The sequence below is a fragment of the Scyliorhinus torazame genome, chromosome 13, assembly GCF_047496885.1.
Source record: "Scyliorhinus torazame isolate Kashiwa2021f chromosome 13, sScyTor2.1, whole genome shotgun sequence".
Taxonomy (NCBI): Eukaryota; Metazoa; Chordata; class Chondrichthyes; order Carcharhiniformes; family Scyliorhinidae; genus Scyliorhinus; species Scyliorhinus torazame.
This window is the reverse complement of record NC_092719.1, coordinates 31,789,871-31,813,897: the sequence shown is the minus strand read 5'-3', so window position 1 is coordinate 31,813,897 and position 24,027 is coordinate 31,789,871. Positions and strand designations below refer to the sequence as shown.

The 24,027-nt window shown below is 44.8% G+C and overlaps 1 protein-coding gene across 8 annotated transcripts in view; it reads right to left on the bottom strand.

Moving 5' to 3' along the window:
- sbf1 (SET binding factor 1) overlaps nt 1-24,027 on the bottom strand; it is a 217,908-nt gene that overhangs the window by 92,238 nt on the left and 101,643 nt on the right. For 4 of the 8 annotated variants that reach the window (XM_072471256.1, XM_072471258.1, XM_072471259.1 and 1 more), the window contains exons 5-11: nt 23,088-23,198; nt 20,079-20,105; nt 12,885-12,990; nt 8,319-8,451; nt 7,694-7,802; nt 7,325-7,438; nt 1,450-1,527 (exon numbers count right to left, since the gene is read on the bottom strand). In XM_072471256.1, the coding sequence (XP_072327357.1) occupies nt 1,450-1,527; nt 7,325-7,438; nt 7,694-7,802; nt 8,319-8,451; nt 12,885-12,990; nt 20,079-20,105; nt 23,088-23,198 (678 nt within the window). The remainder of the gene's footprint in view (nt 1-1,449; nt 1,528-7,324; nt 7,439-7,693; nt 7,803-8,318; nt 8,452-12,884; nt 12,991-20,078; nt 20,106-23,087; nt 23,199-24,027) is intronic. The other 4 variants (XM_072471257.1, XM_072471263.1, XM_072471261.1 and 1 more) reach the window with 1 other exon arrangement.

Sequence of the window (24,027 nt, the reverse complement as noted above, 5' to 3'; positions counted from 1 at the left end):
TTTTTTCCAATTAAGGGCAATTTAGCGTGGCCAATCCACCTAGCCTGCACATCTTTTGGGTTGTGAGGGCAAAACCCACGCAAACACTGGGAGAATGTGCAAACTCCACACGGACAGAGATCCAAAGCCGAAATCGAACCTGGGACCTCGGCGCCATGAGGCAGCAGGGCTAACCCACTGCGCCACCGTGCTGCCTCAGAAATCTGAATTATTAACCAAAACACCCATATCAGGTAACATTTGTGGAGATAAGGGGGAGCAACTTGTCAGACCGAGAATGTTGACCACATTACACTGATGACCTATCAACTTGCAATATAAAGTACAATTTATGTTTATTTAGCAAGATTAACCATTGCAGAGTCACTATTTAGTCAGCAGAGTAAGTGTTGATCTGCAACTGGACATGGTTGCTGTTTATTCAAGTTGAGGGTCACCCATTATAACTGGACAGGGTTGCTGCTTACTCGCGTGTACTCACTGCAATTGTAGAGTTACTGTTTATTCCGGAAAAGAGCCACTTCCGGTGGCGGCCATGAGCTGATCGGTCGCACACAGGGTGGCTCCTGCTTTTAGGAGTTGGTTTTGGTCCTTCCAGCTAATGGGTTATTTTTGTGCAAAAAGTGCAACGCTAGTGGAGGGTGTTGGTTTCTCCCCCAGCGTGGAATGTAGGCGAGTTAACACACCCGTTAAAGTCAGTACAAGCCCTGGTTCAAGAGTTGTAGGATACACGTGGCGCAGCATCAATGGAGAAAATGGCGCAGGGGGAAGCATTGTCATCATCTGCCATAATGCCTGTGGGGCAGTTGATGGATTTTATCAATGGAGAATTCCGGCAACAGTAAAAAGAGATGCAAGAGGACTGGTCCAGGGTGATTGAGGGGGCTGTAGCCCCTCTTTGCGGGGCGGATCGGGTGGAGAAATGCTTGGAGGGGGTGTGATGATCCGAGAGGTGGAAAGGGCAGTGTCGAAAGTAGGAGGCGGCCATTTTGAGAGGGCGCAGGTTAGAGGGGAGCCGGATGATCGGGACGTCGGTGCTGTTCGGGATTGTGGGGGCGGAATGTGCAGGGATAGTGATTTTGGACCGCGTGCTGCATTATTTGGTCGTGAGGTTCAAAATGGGCAGGGCGCAGAGACCGGGCGTGGAGGCTTGATTCAGCACTCCTGGCAGGTAAGAAGTTCTGCAAGAACGTAGTCTTGGTGTTAAAGAACTATGTGGAGCTTAATCAGAACAGGAAGGTTTCCTCTTCCACTTTCTCTGAGAGGCACTGAAAAGTGGTTGTGCAGGGGGAGGTAATATATAAAGCCCACAGGGACAAAGTTGAGAGGGGGAAAGGCAGAGGTTAGTGAATGCTATTCTAGAGGTGGATCAGCGGTACCCGGCAGCCCCGACTAGGGAATAGGATACCATGCTATTTGTTAATTCCCTATGCTCATCTGTTACTGTACCTGGAATTTCATTGAAGAAGCTGATGTAGAGGAAGGCGGGAAGGCATGATCCGCATACTCCAACTCTGGGTCCAAAACCTGAGAGGAAAACATGTTAAATGTACAAAGAACAAAGAACAAAGAAATGTACAGCACAGGAACAGGCCCTTCGGCCCTCCAAGCCCGTGCCGACCATACTGCCCGACTAAACTACAATCTTCTACACTTCCTGGGTCCGTATCCTTCTATTCCCATCCTATTCATATATTTGTCAAGATGCCCCTTAAATGTCCCTATCGTCCCTGCCTCCACTACCTCCTCCGGTAGTGAGTTCCAGGCACCCACTACCCTCTGCGTAAAAAACTTGCCTCGTACATCTACTCTAAACTTTGCCCCTCTCACCTTAAACCTATGCCCCCTAGTAATTGACCCCTCTACCCTGGGGAAAAGCCTCTGACTATCCACTCTGTCTATGCCCCTCATAATTTTGTATACCTCTATCAGGTCGCCCCTCAACCTCCTTCGTTCCAGTGAGAACAAACCGAGTTTATTCAATCGCTCCTCATAGCTTATGCCCTCCATACCAGGCAACATTCTGGTAAATCTCTTCTGCACCCTCTCTAAAGCCTCCACATCCTTCTGGTAGTGTGGCGACCAGAATTGAACACTATACTCCAAGTGTGGCCTAACTAAGGTTCTATACAGCTGCAACATGACTTGCCAATTCTTATACTCAATGCCCCGGCCAATGAAGGCAAGCATGCCGTATGCCTTCTTGACTACCTTCTCCACCTGTGTAGCCCCTTTCAGTGATCTGTGGACCTGTACTCCTAGATCTCTTTGACTTTCAATACTCTTGAGGGTTCTACCATTCACTGTATATTCCCTACCTGCATTAGCCCTTCCAAAATGCATTACCTCACATTTGTCCAGGTTAAACTCCATCTGCCATCTCTCCGCCCAAGTCTCCAGACAATCTAAATCCTGCTGTATCCTCAGACAGTCCTCATCGCTATCCGCAATTCCACCAACCTTTGTGTCGTCTGCAAACTTACTAATCAGACCAGTTACATTTTCCTCCAAATCATTTATATATACTACAAAGAGCAAAGGTCCCAGCACTGATCCCTGTGGAACACCACTGGTCACAGCCCTCCAATTAGAAAAGCATCCCTCCATTGCTACCCTCTGCCTTCTATGGCCTAGCCAGTTCTGTATCCACCTTGCCAGTTCACCCCTGATCCCGTGTGACTTCACCTTTTGTACTAGTCTACCATGAGGGACCTTGTCAAAGGCCTTACTGAAGTCCATATAGACAACATCTACTGCCCTACCTGCATCAATCATCTTAGTGACCTCCTCGAAAAACTCGATCAAGTTAGTGAGACACGACCTCCCCTTCACAAAACCGTGCTGCCTCTCACTAATACGTCCATTTGCTTCCAAATGGGAGTAGATCCTGTCTCGAAGAATTCTCTCCAGTAATTTCCCTACCACTGAAGTAAGGCTCACCGGCCTGTAGTTCCCGGGATTATCCCTGCCACCCTTCTTAAACAGAGGAACAACATTGGCTATTCTCCAGTCCTCCGGGACATCCCCTGAAGACAGCGAGGATCCAAAGATTTCTGTCAAGGCCTCAGCAATTTCCTCTCCAGCCTCCTTCAGTATTCTGGGGTAGATCCCATCCGGCCCTGGGGACTTATCTACCTTAATATTTTTTAAGACACCCAACACCTCGTCTTTTTGGATCACAATGTGACCCAGGCTATCTACACCCCCTTCTCCAGACTCAACATCTACCAATTCCTTCTCTTTGGTGAATACTGATGCAAAGTATTCATTTAGTACCTCGCCCATTTCCTCTGGCTCCACACATAGATTCCCTTGCCTATCCTTCAGTGGGCCAACCCTTTCCCTGGCTACCCTCTTGCTTTTTATGTAAGTGTAAAAAGCCTTGGGATTTTCCTTAACCCTATTTGCCAATGACTTTTCATGACCCCTTCTAGCCCTCCTGACTCCCTGCTTAAGTTCCTTCCTACTTTCCTTATATGCCACACAGGCTTCGTCTGTTCCCAGCCTTTTAGCCCTGACAAATGCCTCCTTTTTCTTTTTGACGAGGCCTACAATATCATTCGTCATCCAAGGTTCCCGAAAATTGCCGTATTTGTCTTTCTTCCTCACAGGAACATGCCTGTCCTGTATTCCTATCAACTGACACTTGAAAGCCTCCCACATGTCAGATGTTGATTTGCCCTCAAACATCCGCCCCCAATCTATGCTCTTCAGTTCCCGCCTAATATTGTTATAATTAGCCTTCCCCCAATTTAGCACATTCATCCTCGGACCACTCTTATCCTTGTCCACCAGTACTTTAAAACTTACTGAATTGTGGTCACTGTTACCGAAATGCTCCCCTACTGAAACATCTACCACCTGGCCGGGCTCATTCCCCAATACCAGGTCCAGTACCGCCTCTTCCCTAGTTGGACTGTTTACATATTGTTTTAAGAAGCCCTCCTGGATGCTCCTTACAAACTCTGCCCCGTCTAAGCCCCTGGCACTAAGTGAGTCCCAGTCAATATTGGGGAAGTTGAAGTCTCCCATCACCACAACCCTGTTGTTTTTACTCTTTTCCAAAATCTGTCTACCTATCTGCTCCTCTATCTCCCGCTGGCTGTTGGGAGGCCTGTAGTATACCCCCAACATTGTGACTGCACCCTTCTTATTCCTGATCTCTACCCATATAGCCTCACTGCCCTCTGAGGTGTCCTCTCGCTGTATAGCTGTGATACTCTCCTGAACAAATAGCGCAACTCCGCCTCCCCTTTTACATCCCCCTCTATCCCGCCTGAAACATCTAAATCCTGGAACGTTTAGCTGCCAATCCTGCCCTTCCCTCAACCAGGTCTCTGTAATGGCAACAACATCATAGTTCCAAGTACTAATCCAAGCTCTAAGTTCATCTGCCTTACCCGTAATGCTCCTTGCATTAAAACATATGCACTTCAGGCCACCAGACCCGCTGTGTTCAGCAACTTCTCCCCGTCTGCTCTGCCTCAGAGCCACACTGTCCATATTCCCTAGTTCTCCCTCAACGCTCTCACCTTCTGACCTATTGCTCCCGTGCCCACCCCCCTGCCATACTAGTTTAAACCCTCCCGTGTGACACTAGCAAATCTCGCGGCCAGGATATTTATGCCTCTCCGGTTTAGATGCAACCCGTCCATCTTATACAGGTCACACCTGCCCCGGAAGAGCTCCCAGTGGTCCAGATAACCGAAACCCTCCCTCCTACACCAGCTGTTTAGCCACGTGTTTGTCTGCTCTATCTTCCTATTTCTAGCCTCACTGGCACGTGGCACAGGGAGTAATCCCGAGATTACAACCCTCGAGGTCCTGTCTTTTAACTTTCTGCCTAGCTCCCTGAACTCCTGCTGTTACAATTAATGCTTTCAGTGTAAAAATGTATTAGAAATCTCAGGGGTCTCAACCATTATAAGAACCACTGCCCATAATGAGATTTGTTGCTATAAACCTGATGAGCTCTTGCAGGCATGGCTAGTTTTTATGTAGTTAAAGTTAGCGGAATTTCCTGCATTTTTCTTGTCTGCCTGAATGCAGAACCCAATGAAAGGTCAAAGACCTGAAATGTTAACTCTACTTCTTTCTCCGCAGATGCTGCCTGACCTGATCAGCAATTTTGTTTTCACTTCGGATTTCCAAGTTCCTGCTTTTGCATTAAGTTGAGCTTGAAAAACTCAATAGATATTATAGATAAGCACTTTGCTTTATTTGGAACTTTGAAACAATGAAACTTTGTTTGTGAACGTATTATTTTAACAAATTAACCCATTCAAAATAGCTAGCCAGCAATTCAGTAATTACATCCCCTCAGCAACTTAAGACCCTCACTTTTCAACATGTATTGCAGAGCGACTCCCAGCTTCCATTTAATTACACTTATCTGCTCACTATATCCACAGACAGGTCGCATGCTGTCAGAATTATACATCTTACCACAATTGGGGCAGATGCCTCAGTCCTCAACCACCCACGCCCCCAAACCCTGTGTGGTGACACTTGTCATGATGAAGGAGAAAGAAAACACTGGATTACACCCAAAATATTGAACTTTATATAAGGCCCGAGTTTTATTTTTTTCAAATTGATAGAAATCCCCAAATTGGCTGAGAATGTACAGTCGGTCACTGATTGGAATTGCTACAGAGTGTTTCTCTTCATGACAATGGAACCCCTCCCTGTTTCCAGACATGGTACTGCTAAAAGCATCCAACAGCTGATTACTATCTCCAGCAAAGACAAAGGAACATCAAGGCCACCCCATCACAAGAGATCCTGTAACTGATTACCATCTCCGGTAAAAACAAAGGAACAGAATGGCAACATCATCTCAAAAGACCCTGCGTGCAATGCTTAGACGGACTAGTGGATTTCTTTTTCCACTTAGAATATACAAAGAAATGTTGAAAGTTTTGTTTAAATTTAGAGTACCCAATTATTTTTCTTCCCAATTAAGGGGCAATTTAGCATGGCCAATCTACCTAACCTGCACATCTTTGGGTTGTTGGGGTGAGACCCACACAGACACAGGGAGAATGTGCAAACTCCACATGGACAGTGGCCCAGGGCCAGGACCAAACCGGATCCTCGCCGACGTGAGACAGTGGTGCTGATTGGAAAAAAAGGAATTGGGTACTCTAAATTTATTTTTTAAAAACATTTATTTAAATTTACTTACCATTGGACTAAATTCTCACTTCTGGGGCGAAATTCTCCCCCAACGGCGGGATACCCGCCGACTGGCGCCAAAGCCGGCGCAAATCAGACGGGCATCGCGCCGGCAAAAAGGTGCGGAAGTCTCCGCATCTTTGGCGGCCTAGCCCCAACATTGAGGGGCTAGGCCGACGCCGGAGGGATTTCCGCCCCGCCAGCTGGCGGAAATGGCGTTTGTTGCCCCGCCAGCTGGCGCGGAAATGTGGCGCATGCGCGGAAGCGTCAGCGGCCGCTGTCAGTTTCCCAGCGCATGCGCGGGAGCGTCAGCGGCCGCTGTCAGTTTCCCGCGCATGCGCAGTGGGGAGAGTCACTTCCGCCTCCGCCATGGTGGAGGCCGTGGCGGAGGCGGAAGGGAAAGAGTGCCCCCACGGCACAGGCCCGCCCGCGGATCGGTGGGCCCCGATCGCGGGCCAGGCCACCGTGGGGGCACCCCCCGGGGTCAGATCGCCCCGCGGCCCCCCCCCCCCCAGGACCCCGGAGCCCGCCCACGCCGCCTGGTCCCGCCGGTAAATACCAGGTTTGATTTACGCCGGCGGGACAGGCAATTCCTGGGCGGGACTTCGGCCCATCCAGGCCGGAGAATCCAGCGGGGGGTCCCGCCAACCGGCGCGGCCGGATTCCTGCCCTCGCCCAATCTCCGGGAGCGGAGACTTCGGCGGGGGCGGGGGCGGGATTCACGGCGGCCAACGGCCATTCTCCGACCCGGCGGGGGGTCGGAGAATGACGCCCCTAATCTGGGAGTGTAAGTACATGTTTTTTGTTATCATTTTTCTCCTTGCCTTTTTAGTAGCTAATAAACTCACTATCTTTAACTAAAGAAAGCCTGGTTAAATCGGATCCTTTTTAAACATAACTATTGGGTCTGGAAAAGATACCCACTAGATTAAACCTTATTGCTACAGCAGAGGGGGTTAAATAAAGACAGGGAGCCAGTCATCCCTCCTCACCCGGATTTGTAACAATTTGGGGGTAACCCTGCCAGATAATGAAAAGTCGAGGGGTCTCGCCTGGAACAACAACTTCCCGAGAACCTCACCTGGGGGTGGACGTAACACACTCCCCATTAAGAGCATCAACAGTCTGATAGTTCAAAATATCTTACCATGGAAAGTGCTGTCTGAGTCTGAAGCAGGTGAGGCTCCGGTAGGACTGAGATATGGATACACTCTGGAATCACAACTGTGCCGCCATCCAGATCAGCAACAATTACATCCAGCTAGAGAAACAAAAAATCAACAGCTCACCAACATCAGCCACCCTCTTCATACACATCTTTATCTTTCATTACTCTCTTCCAACCCTGAAACCTCTCACCCCCCACTGCTTTGGTCAATATTAAAATACATTGGCATCATAAATGAAAATAATATTCACCAACTCCAACTTTAGATTGCAATCAAATATTTCAGTGAGTGGTGGAACTCTGCAGACGAGATATGACTGAACGAACAACATTGTTGGGCACACTCACCAAATCCTGCATCTCTGCTCGGAAGGAAGAGTGGATTCCAATGATGAAAGGCGTGGGACTGCTCAGCACTTCAAGAAGTTGAGCCGGTAAAATTGGGATATATGTAAAACTAACAAAACAAGGCAAAGATTCATTCATGGCAAACCCAAAATAAGAGACACTCAAGCTGCTGCCCCAGTCACAGCCCCATGAAACCTTACAAGTTAGCCTCGCACTCCCAAACCACTCTCCACACCACCCTCCCACAACATCCTGCTCCCTCTTCCCACCCACCCATCCCAATCCCCTTCCCACCCAGGCATTCACCTCACACCCTTCTCCACCCTCTCATCCACCCCATTACCCTCACTCCCCTTCCCCAAGCTCATATTGACCTTTTCCTTAATTCCGTAACCTGTTATTAAAACTCTTCAGTTCTTAACCCAGCATCCAAGAACTGCTTGCAAAGCTTCATGCACTGTACAGCATCCATTTGACCAGAAAGCCAAGCTCAGTGGCTAATTCACCTACACCACAATTACCTGCCAAGCCTCCCAGCCTCCCAATCAGTACTCCCTCCTAATAGCCCCAATGTGCCCCGAGTACACCAGCACCTCTCTGAATGCATTGACCATCTCCTAGTTACCTATACTTCAGAGGGAACATGAGAGCAAGGAGAGCTCGACAGGCCTCTGTCAGCCTCTGGTAACTGGATGACAGGAACAGAATCTTGTGTTCGGTTAGGGCAGCACAGAAAAGCTCCAGTACATTGCTAATTCCTGGAAAAAGAAAACAAAGATTTAAAAAAACAAATTCCAGAGTTGGAAATAATGAAAAGCCAGTTACTGTGTGATAGAATATACCTTACTTTGAACATGGAGCATCTCTTATGTTAGAACATACATTACTGAACATAGAGTATCTTTTCTCTGTTCAAATGCATCTTATTGGGAATTTGTAGTATTTAATTGTATCTAGAACATAGAAAATACAGCACAGAACAGGCCCTTCGGCCCACGATGTTGTGCCAAACCTTTGTCCTAGATTAATCATAGATTATCATTGAATTTACAGTGCAGAAGGAGGCCATTCGGCCCTTTGAGTCTGCACCGGCTCTTGGAAAGAGCACCCTACCCAAACTCAACACCTCCACCCAACACCAAGGGCAATTTGGACATTAAGGGCAATTTATCATTGGCCAATTCACCTAACCCGCACATCTTTGGACTGTGGGAGGAAACCGGAGCACCCGGAGGAAACCCACGCAGACACGGGGAGGACGTGCAGACTCCGCACAGACAGTGACCCAAGCCGGAATCGAACCTGGGACCCTGGAGCTGTGAAGCAATTGTGCTATCCACAATGCTACCGTGCTGCCCTTGAGAACAAATAAATCTACACTATATAATTTTACCGTAATCCATGTACCTATCCAATAGCTGCTTGAAGATCCCTAATGTTTCCGACTCAACTACTTCCACAGGCAGTGCATTCCATGCCCCCACTACTCTCTGGGTAAAGAACCTACCTCTGATATCCCCCCTATATCTTCCACCTTTCACCTTAAATTTTTGTCCCCTTGTAATGGTTTGTTCCACCCGGGGAAAAAGTCTCTGGCGGTCTACTCTATCTATTCCCCTGATCATCTTATAAACCTCTATCAAGTCGCCCCTCATCCTTCTCCGTTCTAATGAGAAAAGGCCTAGCACCCTCAACCTTTCCTCGTAAGACCTACTCTCCATTCCAGGCAACATCCTGGTAAATCTTCTTTGCACCTTTTCCAAAGCTTCCACATCCTTCCTAAAATGAGGCGACCAAAACTGTACACAGTACTCCAAATGTGGCCTTACCAAAGTTTTGTACAGCTGCATCATCACCTCATGGCTCTTAAATTCAATCCCTCTGTTAATGAACGCGAGTACACCATAGGCCTTCTTCACAACTCTATCCACTTGAGTGGCAACTTTCAAAGATGTATGAACGTAGACCCCAAGATCTCTCTGCTCCTCCACATTGCCAAGAACTCTACCGTTAACCCTGTATTCCGCATTCATATTTGTCCTTCCAAAATGGACAACCTCACACTTTTCAGGGTTAAACTCCATCTGCCACTTCTCAGCCCAGCTCTGCATCCTATCTATGTCTCTTTGCAGCCGACAACAGCCCTCCTTACTATCCACAACTCCACCAATCTTCGTTTCGTCTGCAAATTTACTGACCCACCCTTCAACTCCCTCATCCAAGTCATTAATGAAAATCACAAACTAATAAATACACATTTCCATTGTTTGCAGAACAAGCCAAGAAACCTGAACAATAAAAATATCACCATTATTGAAATTCATCCGCTGAAAGCATCAAACTTCAACAATTCAACAGCAATGAAGGCCGCTAACTACTGAAACAGGATGAAGCAATCTCAGCTCAGCGTGGACTACAAAGGCAAAGTGAGTGAGACGCCTTAGCGCTAATACTGAGGAAACATCTCCCGGCACACTCCGTGGTGACAGAGCAAGGTGGCAAAGGGCAGGCAGAGCGAGGCATTAAAGGGGCAGTGGCAGTTTGGATGTGAAACTGGCAAAGACAGAAAGCAAAGCAGAGTGAACTCCTGCCCTTCACCCTATCACAAACTTTCCTATTTCATGTGTCTTCCTTCCCTTTTATCCTGGCTCAATAAGGAAAGTAATCGACTTGGAATGTTAACTCTCAATTTCTCCACAGGGGCTTCCAGACCTAAGAATTTCCAGCACTTTGTTTATATTTCAGGTTTACAGAATCAACTGCATTTTACTTTTGTTTGTGGTAGTGCTGAATGGTTGTTTTTCAGACTGGCAGGAATTATTCAGTGGTGCTCCTCAAGGGTCAGCATTGGGACCACAGGGCTCGGTGTTGGGATCCTTAATGTTTGTGTCATATATTAACGATTTGGACGTGAACGTGGAAGCATGATTAGGAAATTTGGAGATGACACAAAGATTGCCCGAGTGGTAGACAGTGTAGAAGATAGCTAGAATCTTCAAAACAATATAGATGGTAAAAAAATGAAAATGAAAAATTGCTTATTGTCACAAGTAGGCTTCCATGAAGTTACTGTAAAAAGATAGGTTGGTGGAGTGGGCGATAAAGTGGCAGACGGGATTTAACACACACAAGTGTTAGGTCATGAATTTAGGGAGGTCAAACAGTTATAGAGAGTACACATTAAATGGGAATATACTAAGAGGGGTAAGTGAAGTGAGAGGTCTTGGCATACGGATACACGGGTCCCTAAAGTCAGCAGTTCAAGTAGACAAGGACGTTAAGAAAGCATATGGAATGCTTGCCTTCGTTGGCAGAGATATAAACAATATAAAAGTAAGGATATAATGTTAGAATTGTATAAAAGACTGGTGAGGCCACAACTGGAATAGTGTGTGCAGTTCTGGTCGCCACATTACAGGAAGAACGTTATTGCTCTGGAGTGTGCGCAGAGGAGGTTTACAAGAATGTTGCCAGGGATAGAAAGGTGTAGCCACAAGGAGAGATTGGGGTAGGTTGGAGTTATTTTCCTTGGAACAAAGAATGCTGAGGGGTGACTTAATTGAGATGTACAAAATCATGAGGGGAAGAGCTAGGGGGGACAGGATAAAATGGTTTCCCTTGGTGGAGAATTCTAGAACCGAGGGACATAGATTCAAGATAAATGGCAGAAAGTGTAGAGGGGATATGAGGAAGAACTTTTTTTTATACAGAGGATAGTGGGAGTCTGGAATTTTCTGCCTGAATTGGTGGTGGAGGCAGAGACCCTAAACTCTTTTAAAAGGTACCTGAATCAGCACCTTCAGTGCTCTAGGCTACAGGGCTATGGACCGGGTGCAGGATGGTGGGATTAGAAAAGGCACTTGGGTATCCTCGGGCTGGTTTACACAAGATGGGCCAAATGGCCTCCTTCTGCGCTGTAACATTTCTATGATTCTATGTATTAATGACTGATATCTGAACATAGTCAAATGTTGCAAATGTAATAAACAGTGTAATAAACAGTGATGAGGATTGTCTGGCAAGACTGGAACAGCTGGATTGGTTTTCCTTAGAGTCGAGCACATTATAAGGAGATCTGATAGAGGTGCCCAAATATTGAGGAGTTTAGATAGAATAAATAAAAAGAAAGTTATCAATGGCAGAAGACTAGGTGACCAAAGGAGAGATTTAAGGGACTTGGCAAAAGAACCATAAGTGACAAAAAGAATACACAGTGAGTTATGAGCTAGAATCCTCAACAAAATAGTGGAAACAGATTCAATAATACAACCGCACATAAGAACATAAAAATTAGGAGAAGTAGACGATTTGGCCCTTCAATCCTGTTCTTTTTTAAAATAAATTTAGAGTACCCAATTCATTTTTCCAATTAAGGGGTAATTTAGCATGGCCAATCCACCTAACCTGCACATCTTTGGCTTGTGGGGGAGAAACCCACGCAGACAAAGGGAGAATGTGTAAACTCCACACGGCCAGTGACCCAGAGCCGGGATCGAACCTGGGACCTCAGCGCTGTGAGGCTGCAGTGCCACCGTGCTGCCCTTCCTCAATCCTGTTCTAATCATTCAACAAGATCATGGCTAATCTGATTGCAGCCTCAGCGCCACTCGTCTGCCTACACTAGTCTGATAGCCCTTGATTCGCCTTTCAGTCATGAATCTATCTAAAGGTAAAGTCACCATAGTCCCAGAAGATCAACGGCTGCTTTGCCCTTTGAGGGGGAGAACTGATGGTGGTGATTTAACCTGAGGATCACCACACCACAGGTGAGGGGCAAAGTTGAGAAGGCACGGCCTTCATGAGTAACCTCAGCCAAAACACGAGAATTGAACCCACACTGTTAGCCTCGCTCTGCACCACAAACCAGCTGTCCAGCCAACTGAGCTAAACTGACATCTGTGGAGAGTGTAACAGACTAAATGTTTCAGGCCAAAAGTTGACAAAGAGTCAACAGCCTGAAATGTGAATTTTGGTTCTCTTTCTCCAGATGCTGCCTGACCTGAGTATTTAAAATATTTTCTCTTTATATTGTAGAAATTAATGCTGTGCTTGAAGAGAATTACTGAAGGTACGGTGCAGGCAGCTGGAGCCAACAGAATAACAAAATTGAGAAAAATCAACGTGCACACAACCTCTTTGTGTTCCCATGATACAGGTGGACTGATGCTACACATGGACTACAGACACATACCCAGCTGTTTGAGTAGCAGTGCAACACTGCAACCACTGACCGGCAGCGCATCATTCACAGGGGTCTGTATCACCTGACGGTCTCCCGCTCCCAGTGAGATTGTTCTCTGTGGAGATAATCAAGCAGAAATTGTAAGATGTTTGACCAATACTCTGAGCTGGTTCGATCCAAGTGAAAAGAGCAATAAATAAAACTTCCTCTTCGAATGGAGACAAAACATCAATTTCAAGAATGAGAGAGAAACAATTCAATCCTATAATTGGAGGTGAAGATTATACATGGTGAAGACTATACATATGGGGGGGGGGGCTTAAAAAGCTTTGAAAATACTTTCCTACAAATACAGTCACTACCTGAAATTCCTCATACTTCACCTATTATCAATTCACATTGTAGTGACAAGCATTAAATCCAGAGCTAATAATAATAATAATCTTTGCTATTGTCTCAAGTGGCCTTCATTAACACCGCAATGAATTTATTGTGAAAAGCCCCTAGTCGCCACACTCCGGCGCCTGTTCGGGTACACAGAGGGAGAATTCAGAATATCCAATTCACCTAACCGCACATTTTTGAGACTTGTGAGAGGAAACCAGAGTACCCGGGGGAAACCGACGCAGGCACAGGGAGAATGTGCAGACTCCCCATTACAATGTTCTGGTATTTTGTGTACATCTACGATTTTTCCTCTTCCTACACCAATATAATGCTCACTGATGCAATTTTGGGTTTATCCAGGGAGTTAGGAATCAACCAGAACAGCAGCAATTCAAACTGGTGACCACCTGGTGGAGGCACTGCACCACATCCCCAAGGCACAAACTGCCACTCTTTGGAACAGAGGAACTTAGTGGAGGCCCATTCAGCTCCTCGAGCCTTGTTCGCCAGTAAATACATTCACAGCTAATCTGCGTCCTATTTCCACCCACCTGCTTTGGCTCCATACCCTCAATATCTTTGGCCAGCATAAATCTTTGCATCTCACTTAAAATTGAGATACTCATCCTGATCAATTCCTTTCAAAATCTCGATGCCTCAAATGAGCAAATAAACACCTTTATTCTGGAGAATACAATTGTTCACTTAATTTCTCCTCACAATCCAAATTTGAAACCCTAGCAATACTTTGGTGAATCTATGCTGCACTCCTTCCAAGGTCAATATATTCTAAACTGGTCTCCAGAACTGAAAACCTGTATTTTAGATGTGGGCTGGCCAGGGCTTTATATAGCTGTTAACGAAACTCCCTCCAATTTATATTCCAGCCCTCGAGTTATAACAGCTAACATACCTTTTCGGAATATTTTGAAGCTAATTATGACATTTGAACTGCAAAAATGGACATGTAACCAAAATTGAAGCTCCTGGGATTAAAGGGACAATGCATGGTATAAAATGGGTGGGGGGGAGAGAGAGGAGGAGGAGGAGGAGAGAGAGAGAGAGAGAGAGAGAGAGAGAGAGAGAGAGAGAGAGAGAGAGAGAGAGAGAGAGAGAGAGAGAGAGAGAGAGAGAGAGAGAATAATGGTGAACTGTTATTTCTCAGACTGGAGGGAAGTATACATTGAATCTTTGAATGGTTATAGCACAAAAGGAGGCCATTTAATCCATCATGTCCATGCCAACTCACTGCAAGAGCAATTCAGCCGGTCCCACTGCCCTATGTTTTTCCTGTAGTCCTGCAAGTCGTTTTCCCTTCTAAAAGGCACAACTGAATCTGCCTCCAGCAGACACACAGGCAGTGCATTCCAGATCTTAACCACTTGCTGTGGAAAAATTGTTTTCCTCATGTCATCGTTGGTTATTTTACCATTCAGCTGATATCAGTGTCCTCTGGTTCTTGACCCTTCCACCAATGGGAACAATTTCTCTCTATCTACTATCTAGACCCCTCATGATATTGAACGTCCAAATCATGAAATTCAATTCACCAAGGCGTGATTCGCAATAAAAAAACATTGTAATAACAATATCCTGCATAGTTTCAAACCTGTCCACAAAATGCTTATTTGACATTGATGTTGTCTAATTCAATGCCTACTACTTCAGTTGAAATGTTTCATTACTCATATCTTAGTCCCATTAGGTAGACTGAAGCTATATACAGTTCTTCAGGGATTGGTGCTATAGCCATTGATATTTATTTATGACCTGGATGCGGATGCACAGGGCATCATTTTTTAAAGTTTGTAATGATACAAACTCAAATGGAATAAACAATGTAGAAGATAATAACAAATTCCAGGTGGACATAGACTGGTGAAATGGACAGGCATATGGCAGACAAAATTTAACACAAAGAGCGAAGTATTGCATTTTGATAGGAAGAACATAATCTAAATGATACAAATTTAAAGGGGATACAGGGGGAGAGAGCTGGGGGTGTTGACTTATTGAAAGAGCTTACTCCTACATCGACATCTTTAGTCTGCAACCCAGCAAGTTCCTCATCCTCAAATATCTGTCCAATATAATTTAAAATAATTAGGGGAAATCATCTTCTTCCACCTTTTCAAGTAAAATGTTTCAACAATTTATGTGAAAACATTCCTCCACATCTCCCCTCAAAATCTTTCATCATTAATGTTAAATCCACGTCCTCTGGATTAGCTCCCTCACCAGAGGGAAGCTTTTCTCTGTCCATTCCATCAAAATTTCTCACCATCTTGAAAACCTCTCTTCATTCAGCTCTTAACTTGCTGTTCCAAGAGCATCTGAGCTTTTTCCAACTTCAGCTCAACTAATGTCTCATCCCTAGAAACATTCTGGCAAACCCCCTCTATACTTTCTAATGCCTCTTCATTTTTCCTAAGTATTGTGTCTAGAATTGTCCACAACATACCATTTGAGGCCAAACCAGTGATTTATAAATACCTGGCACTTCTTCAAATAATTCAACTGGGTTTGTTAGACATACTAAATCCATTGTGAAGCTCCTTAAGCAATTTTTTTTTTTTTTTTACATGCTCAGTCACTTTGTCCTTAGTTTCAGATTCCACAAAGTTCCCCACAACAGTTATTAGCTAACAGATCTACAAGCTTCCTGTTTTTCTTCTATCACCTTTCTTAGCTACTGGAGATATATTTTCAACTTTCCAATCTAAAGGGATAATTTCTGAAGCAGGAGATCTCTGGAGGATAATGGATAAAATGTTTGCAATTTCCTCACCTCTATCCTTGAAAGGGTCGGTACCATTAACTTCCAGGAATTGGCCATTTCATTATTTTCATTTGCAATGCTGTCTGTCTATTTTTTTTATAAAGGGCCTATATTAACCTTGACTACATGTTTTCTTCTAATGCAATTGTTAAACTTGTGTTATGAATATTTTTCACAATTTTCTTTTGTTTTCACAGCTTGGCCAATATGCAGAGCACCAGGGAATCGGCAAAACAAACAAAAATGGACAACGGTTTCTGGAGTTATGCTGTTACCATGGACTCTAACAAACTGGTATCTCCAAACCACGCCACTCGGTGTCTTGGAGACATCAGAGATCACACTACTGGCACCAGCTGCACCACACATCACCAGACCAACCACCCTAACAAGGTCAGGCTTCAGCCAAGGAAGCTGTACCACTTCAAGAAGTTCATTCTCGAATCAACACCTGCCAAACCAGAAAGGGCCGAACAGTTCTTCAACATCCTCAATCAGGCTCTTTTGGTCAACAGCACCCATGGTCAGACTAGGGTGTCAAAGTGAGATTGTCTGCACAACACCATACCTGTAAACTCATTGCATACATGGAAAAGAGATCAAAGGAATGCTGGCTGGTTTGAGGTTTACTGGACTGAAATGGAGCCAGTTACTGCAATTAAAGGGAGAGCCCTCATGACCTACAAGCACATTCCCCAGCAAACAAAATCTAGGAGCTCTCAGAACTGCCAGAACCAACATTCATAGACCGCTCGGCAGTGCGCCAATCAATACTAGGTGAAACTGCAACATTATACAATCGGCTGAAAACCAGATGCTAGAGGAATATATGAAGGAATCAAGAAAGCAACAGGCACAGCAGCAATTAAGTTAGCTCCCTTGAAGACAAAGATAGGGATGATCATCACTGAACCTAATGGTGTGCTATCTTGAACTCTACGCAATGAAGAACATTGTCATCAAAGCAGCTCGCAGTGCCATTTCAGACTTTCCTGTCATGGAGGAGCTAGACAACGAGCACACCACCGTAGAGCTGAACAAGGCCATTGGCCATCTTGTCAAAGGCAAAGCTCCAGGAAATGATGGCATTCCACCTGAAATCAACAAAGTGGAAAACCAGCGCTGCTCGCAGCATCTCCATGAACTTTTGTCTCTGCTGGAAGGAAACATTCGTGCCTCAAGGCATGCGTGATGTAATAATAGTCACCTAAACAAAAACAAAGGGGATCACAGGGACTGCAACAATCTGGAGATACCTCTTTCTTAAGTATTGAAGGGAAGGTTTTTATTCACATTTCTGTGATCAGGTTGCAGACTCTGGCATCCACGCATCTGCCCTGGGTCTCAGGGCAGCTTCAGAGTTGGCAGATCTACAGTTCATATTATGCGGCAAACAATGCATACCACACTACAATGCTTTCATAGACCTCAAGGACTGTACCCTAGATGAACTTGTTAAACTGCTGCGGAAAATAGGCTGCCTCTCTGGATTCCAGAGTGTCATTTCTTCTTTTCACGAGAATGTGCACTGCTTCGTCGGTTAGAACGGAGCATCAATGGAAGCTTTTAAGATCAGCAGCAGGGTACGGCAGGTCTATGTCCTCTCACCCCCTTTGGCAGATTTTCCTCCATGCTGCTATTGCACGCTTTCAGCTGTCTATCTACATGCTGGAGTAGATGGCAAGCTGTTCAACTTAGCACAATTGTGCGCTAAGATAAAAGTGTGTAATGTCCTGGTCTGTGAGTTGCCATTTGTTGACACCACACTCTCATCCTCCACTTGCATAACTTGTAGATCAGTTCTCCCAGACCTGCAAGGGGTTTAGACTGACAATCAGTATAAAGAAAGCCATGGACCAGGACGCAGAGACTTCATCTTCCATCAAAACTGACAACTTCATTCTGGAGGCTGTCAAAAGCTTGACATACCTCAAGATCAACAATTACCAGCAACTTGTCCCTGCATAGATCAGCACCAGGATTGCCACAGCTGCAGTGTCATCTCAAAGTTGATAAATCATGTGTGGGCCAACAGCAAACTAACGGGAAATATAAAGTTCCCAGTGCTCCAGGCTTGTGTTTTCAGCACTCTCACTTACAGTAGCAAGACATGAACAATGTATCCAAGCCAAAGCAGCAGAGCACCTTCCACCTCCACTGTCTTAGGCTACAATTGGGATGCGCAAGTAAAACAGAGTGTCGAATATGGAAATACACTAACTAGCATGCAGGGATCCCCAGCATGTTTGCCCTCTTGTGTCAGTGGCAACTCTTGATGTCTGGATCATGTGAGCTGAATGGATGATGGCCACATCCCCAAAGTCATGCTTTATGGCAAGCTTGTTGTTAGCACGAGACCATCAGGTCACCCACATCTGCAAAGGATTTCTTTGAGATGGCTGGGATTGGAGTTGATGCATGGGAAGTCCTCACTGGAGTACCTGGAACAACTGTAGTGCAATTTAAATCCCTCAGGTTGGATTGAAAAACAGAGCTTATGCAGTAAATCAGTGCCACCTGCTGGAAGACTTGTGTGAACATCAGGCCAATATGATGCCCTGGTCAAATATCAAATCAACACTGGGTGTTTAAATTTACACAATTAAAAAAGGCCCTTTAACGAAATAAGAGATCAGGAAAGAGGGGAAAGAAGCAGCACCTTCAAATGGAGAGAAGGAAGATGAGAACTTCAGCAGTTCAGGGAAGGGGAGTGAGGAAGAAAGTCAACACCTTCAAAAAAGAGAGTCAGCACTGTCAGGAAGTAGAGAAAGAATCAAGACCTTCAGAGAGTGGTGGGATAATCAAGACTGTCAGAGAACGTGGGAGGGTCAGGACATTCAGGGGAGGAGTGGAAGAGAGAGAGAGAGACAACATCTATATGGGAAAGTCAGCTCCTGCAGGGGGGAGGGAAAAGAGAGTCAGCACCTTCAAAGGAAGGAGGCAAAGAGTCATCACCTTCAGGAGTGGGGGTGGGTGGGAGGGTGAACAGAGAGAGTCAGCACCTTCAGGGGTGGGGGAAATGATTCAGCACCTTCGGGGGAATGGAGTGATGGGTCAGAACCTTCAGGGGAATAAGGGAAGTTTCACCTTCAGGGAACTATGTAGTTATGGTTACCATACTATAAAAAGATGGCTGCACTGTCAGGGAGTGGTGCTCCAAAAGCTAGTGTTTGAAACAAACCTGTTGAACTTTAACCTGGTGTTGTAAGACTTCTTACTTTACAAAGAACATAAAAGCACTGGTGAAAATGCAAAAAAAGATGCATATGGATGGTTCCGGAACTGAGATTACAACCATCAGAAAAGATTGAACTGGTGGCACTAACTTCTTTAGAAAAGACATGGATGCAACCTGATTGAGGTATTTAAAATTATGGGTTGGACATGATAGATGTGGAGAAAACGTTTCCACTTAAGGAAGTATCCAATACTAGAGGCCTTGTATACAAGAATGTTAGTAAGAAATCTAACAGGGAAATAAGGAGGCATTTCTTTGAGTGGTTAAAATGTGGTATGAGCCATCACAGGAAATGACCAAAACAACTCCACCTGTAACTTAGATGCTTTCAAAAGGAAACTAGAAGAGTACACAAGAGAAAAGAGAGAAGTATCCACTAAGATGCTGAGATGAGGCAGAAGAAATGAGGGGCGACTAATGCGGAGGGAGACTAATGTGGAGTACAAGCATGAATTAGTTGGGCTGGATGTCCCGTTTGTTATATATTCTATGTAATTCTATGTAAATGCTGTCTGGTTTCATGACAAATACCCCTGTGCTCCCAATTGGAGACATTTTCCCATATTCTGAAATAACCATGAAATGCCACAGCACTTCAGCAATTCTCCTGATCTCAGCTCAATCAATCCATCCATAGGATTTCCTTGCCTTACTATTTACAGACTCAGAAATATGAAAGATTTTCATTTACAATTATTCTGATGTATGATACCAATAGAATCATGGCTCAGTGCGATTTGCATCCATCTAACAATGCAGCTTTTAGACAACGAAAATTGAAGCAGAAACAAAATCATACCCCTGCTTCCTCGCTTTCATCATCCGTCTAGGTTTGCAATAAAGAGACAGAGTAGATGAAAAATAAACATACCAGATTAGAGACAGACAGAATGCGAACATAACTCAAGGATACACAGCATTTGAAAAGAACAATTCATACATTGATGCAACAATAACGTAGGTTACACCACATGCACCCTGCGCCTGCCCAGTTCACATACTGCAATCGCAGATTGTCCTTTACCTCTATGATGACAGCATTTTGCTCACCCATCTTCTGTCGCTCTGTCCTTTTCGATCAGCTCCCTTTAGTTTCCCATCTCTGCTGTCCCCTCTTCTTTGAACTTGTGGACTCTTTCTAACTTCCCTCTCTGACCCTGCCTCAATACCACCGGTTCTTATCAAAGATACAAATGACGCCCTATATGACTGTGACAAGTTCTCTCCCCTCTTCCTTTTTTGACTTGTCTGCAGCCTTTGACACCATTGACCACACCATCGTCCTCCAGCACCTATCCAGTATCATTGCTTAAAAATTAATTCATGGGATATGGACATTGCTGGCCAAACCAGCATTCATTGCCCATCCCTAATTGCCGTTAAGAAGGTGGTTGTGAGCTGCCTTTTTTAGCCATGCTGCAATCCATGTGATGTAGGTACACTCACAGTGCTGTTAGAGGGAGTGCCAGGATTTTGACCCAATGCCGGGTGCAAGTGCAGTCACCTGGTTTCTTTCTTATCTATATGCTGCCTCTCAGTGACAATCACTTTCCACATGTGCACTGGTAACACCCAGTTCTGCCTCAGCACCACCTTTTCCCAGCTTTATGCTGCCTCTTAATTGTCAAACTGTTTGCCCAGCATCCAGAACTGGATAAACAGAAATTTTCACCAAATAAAGCCACTGTCTTCAGTTCCTGTCACCAACCCCGTTCCCTAGCTACCGACTCCATTCTTCTCCCTGGCAACTGTCTGAAGCTGAACCAGATTGTTCACAACTTTACAGTCATGCACATAAACAAATCCAAGATGAGCTTCTGACCATAGCCATGACATCACTATGCCCACCTATTTCCATTTCATAACACTGCCCAACTCTGCCCCTGCCTCAGTTCATCATCTTCTGAAACCCTCAATCATGCATTTGTTACCCCCACAACCCAAAGATGTGCAGGGTAGGTGGATTGGCCACGCTAAATTTCCCCTTAATTGGGGAAAAAAAGAATTTGGCATTTTAAATTTATTTTTTAAAAATCATGCATTTGTTGCTTCTAGCCTTATCTATTCTCACGTACTCCTAATCTTCTACCCCCCATAAACCTCAGGTCATTGAAAACACTGATGCTTTTGTCCTAACTTGTTCCTGATTAAACAACGTTCCCATTTTAAAATTTGCATCCTTGCTTTCAAATCCCACCATGGCTTCACCTCTCCCAATCATTACTGCAGTCCCACAACCCTCCCCTAATTCTGGCTTCTTGAACATCCCCCAATTTTAACCACTCCATCGCTGGCAGTTGTGACTTTGGCTTCCAAGTTCTTGCACTCCGGATTGTCTCCCTAAACCTCTCTACCACTCTTTCTTCCTTGAAGAAACTCCCTAAATTCCTTCTCTGACTAAACTTTTATTTATCTGCCTTTAGATCTCCTGTGTGGCCCCAGGTCAAATTTGTAATACTTGTGAAATTCTTTGGGATGTTTTATTATGTGAATGTTGAAATAAAAATACGATTTACAGCTATTAATTTGAAGGTGTCGTCATTTCCCATCTCCGAAAGGTGAAATTCTCCCCTAATGGCGCAACTCACTTCCCCTCCTGCCCAACTCCCCTGAAGTTGCAACCTCTGGGATTCCTCTAGGGTGGGATATTAAAGAATATAGTGAAACAGAGAATGGGATTAGACTTGGTGGGATAAAAATGGATGAGTTATTCAAGGGTACCGAAGTGATGAGGAGAGTGGGAATGCAAAGCATCTGGACAGACTTGAGCCAAATGACTCATTTCTGTAATAAAAGCAAAATGCTGCAGATGCAGGAAATCTGGAATAAAAACAGAAAATGATGGAAAAACATAGCAGGTCTGGCAGCATTGGTGGAGAGAAACAGTTAACGCTTCGAGTCTTTATGGAGTCATATGGACTCAAAACATTAACTATGTTTCTCTCTCCACAGATTTTGCCAGACCAGACTCATTTCTGTGCCCGAACATCTTCTGGTTTAATAAAAACAAATGATGGAACTTTAATTTCTGCAATTTCTCAGACAGGTGAACAATGTTAATGGCTATGAGGTTTCAATTGTCCCATCTCTAATTTGAGATTTGAACAAACAGTAGCTGGAAATATAAACAAAGACACATGACCGCCAGCATTTTTTAAGGCAGCTGTTACGGTTAAATTGTCAAATGCGGAATCATCCTAGTGCTTTTTTAAAACAAGAAATATGATAAATAACCAGGAATGGTAAAGCAGCCTGTTGGCTGTGTTCTCACATTTCACTGTTATTTTACAAAACAGTCTATTAGCTGGAATGCATCTTCAGTTCGATGGATTTCACATGTAAGTAGTGGAAGTGTTCTGATGCCACAGAACATTTTCCACAAAGAATCCTGGGGACACATTTCCCAATAAACAGTCTGTCCCACACTAGTCAATATTTGGAACCTCCACTTGTTGCCCAGGTGAAATAACCACCTTGAGAGCCCAAGCCTTCTACTTCACTCTTGGAAGAGAGCACAACCTTCACGTGACAATGGCAATGCACTGGCTTTATGTCTGCACATGTTCCACACACTGATCTGCCTGGGCTTCTTAGCAAGGGAGAAAACCCTAATACTCCATGGGATTTGCAACTGCTCACAGCTCTCCTCCAAGGTTTAAATCCCAATCCAATGTTTCTTCCACAATTCACTCACTCCTCTCACCAAAACAGCTATTAAACCTTCAACAATGCGGCTGAAAATGAGAACATGCAGGGTGAAGAAAATTATAAGCCAAATGTGAGAGCAAACTGCTGCACTCAGACTGACCTGGGATCCTCCTGTGATAGGAATGATGCAAGTTAGCAGGTTTCCAATCACCGTCTCCAATGGAAAATTCAGACCATCAATGTAAATAGTGTAGATCAATCCCAGACAATTCTGCACAAGACAAAAGAGAGCACGAGAGATCAGAGATCAAGGTTCAGGTATTTGCACTTACTATAACATGTAGTTGTAAATGATGTATCCATGATTCTGTTTTCATCCAACAAGAAACCATTGAATAAGTTGCCCGCCATCAATGAAAGAGCCAACTGTTGCCTCCACACAACCTCACAGCTAAAGGGAGGGCAGTCACCTGTAACAGCTTCTTTATGACATTCAGTAATAAGCCTGGTGGGCTTGTCCTCATCCCTCCCTGCCCCAGGACTGGACACATGCCGAGTAAACACCGGAGGCTGTTAACAGGCAGAGTCACAGGTAACATCACTCAAACAGCCCAACAGAAATAGCATCCGTTGTCACAGACCAGGAATGAGAGATGCAGGGCCATGTGAGAAAATGGAGGATGGGCTCAATTCCATCCCAATTATAGCTCATCACCTGCTGAAATCCTCAATGACTGCTTCATCACTAGGTTTAATAATTCAGATGATCTCCTGGTTGGCCTCTCATTTTCCACCTTCTGTAAACTTGGATGTCATCTGAAAGTCTGCTGTTTGTATCATAACTTGAACTAAGTTTGGTTGACCGGTCACCCCTGTGCTTGCTGGCAACACAGTGAATTTAAAATTCACATTGTGATTAAATGCCATTAGGATCTCAGCACCCCATCTCTCTAACTTTCTCCTGCAAACCTCCATTAACTCTGCATTTCTTTCAATTCTGCCCTATTTTTAGCACCCCAATTCACTTTGTCCCATAGGTGGCCATGTCTTCAGCCACCTAGGTCCAAAGCTCTGGAATTCTCCACCTACACTCTGCCTCC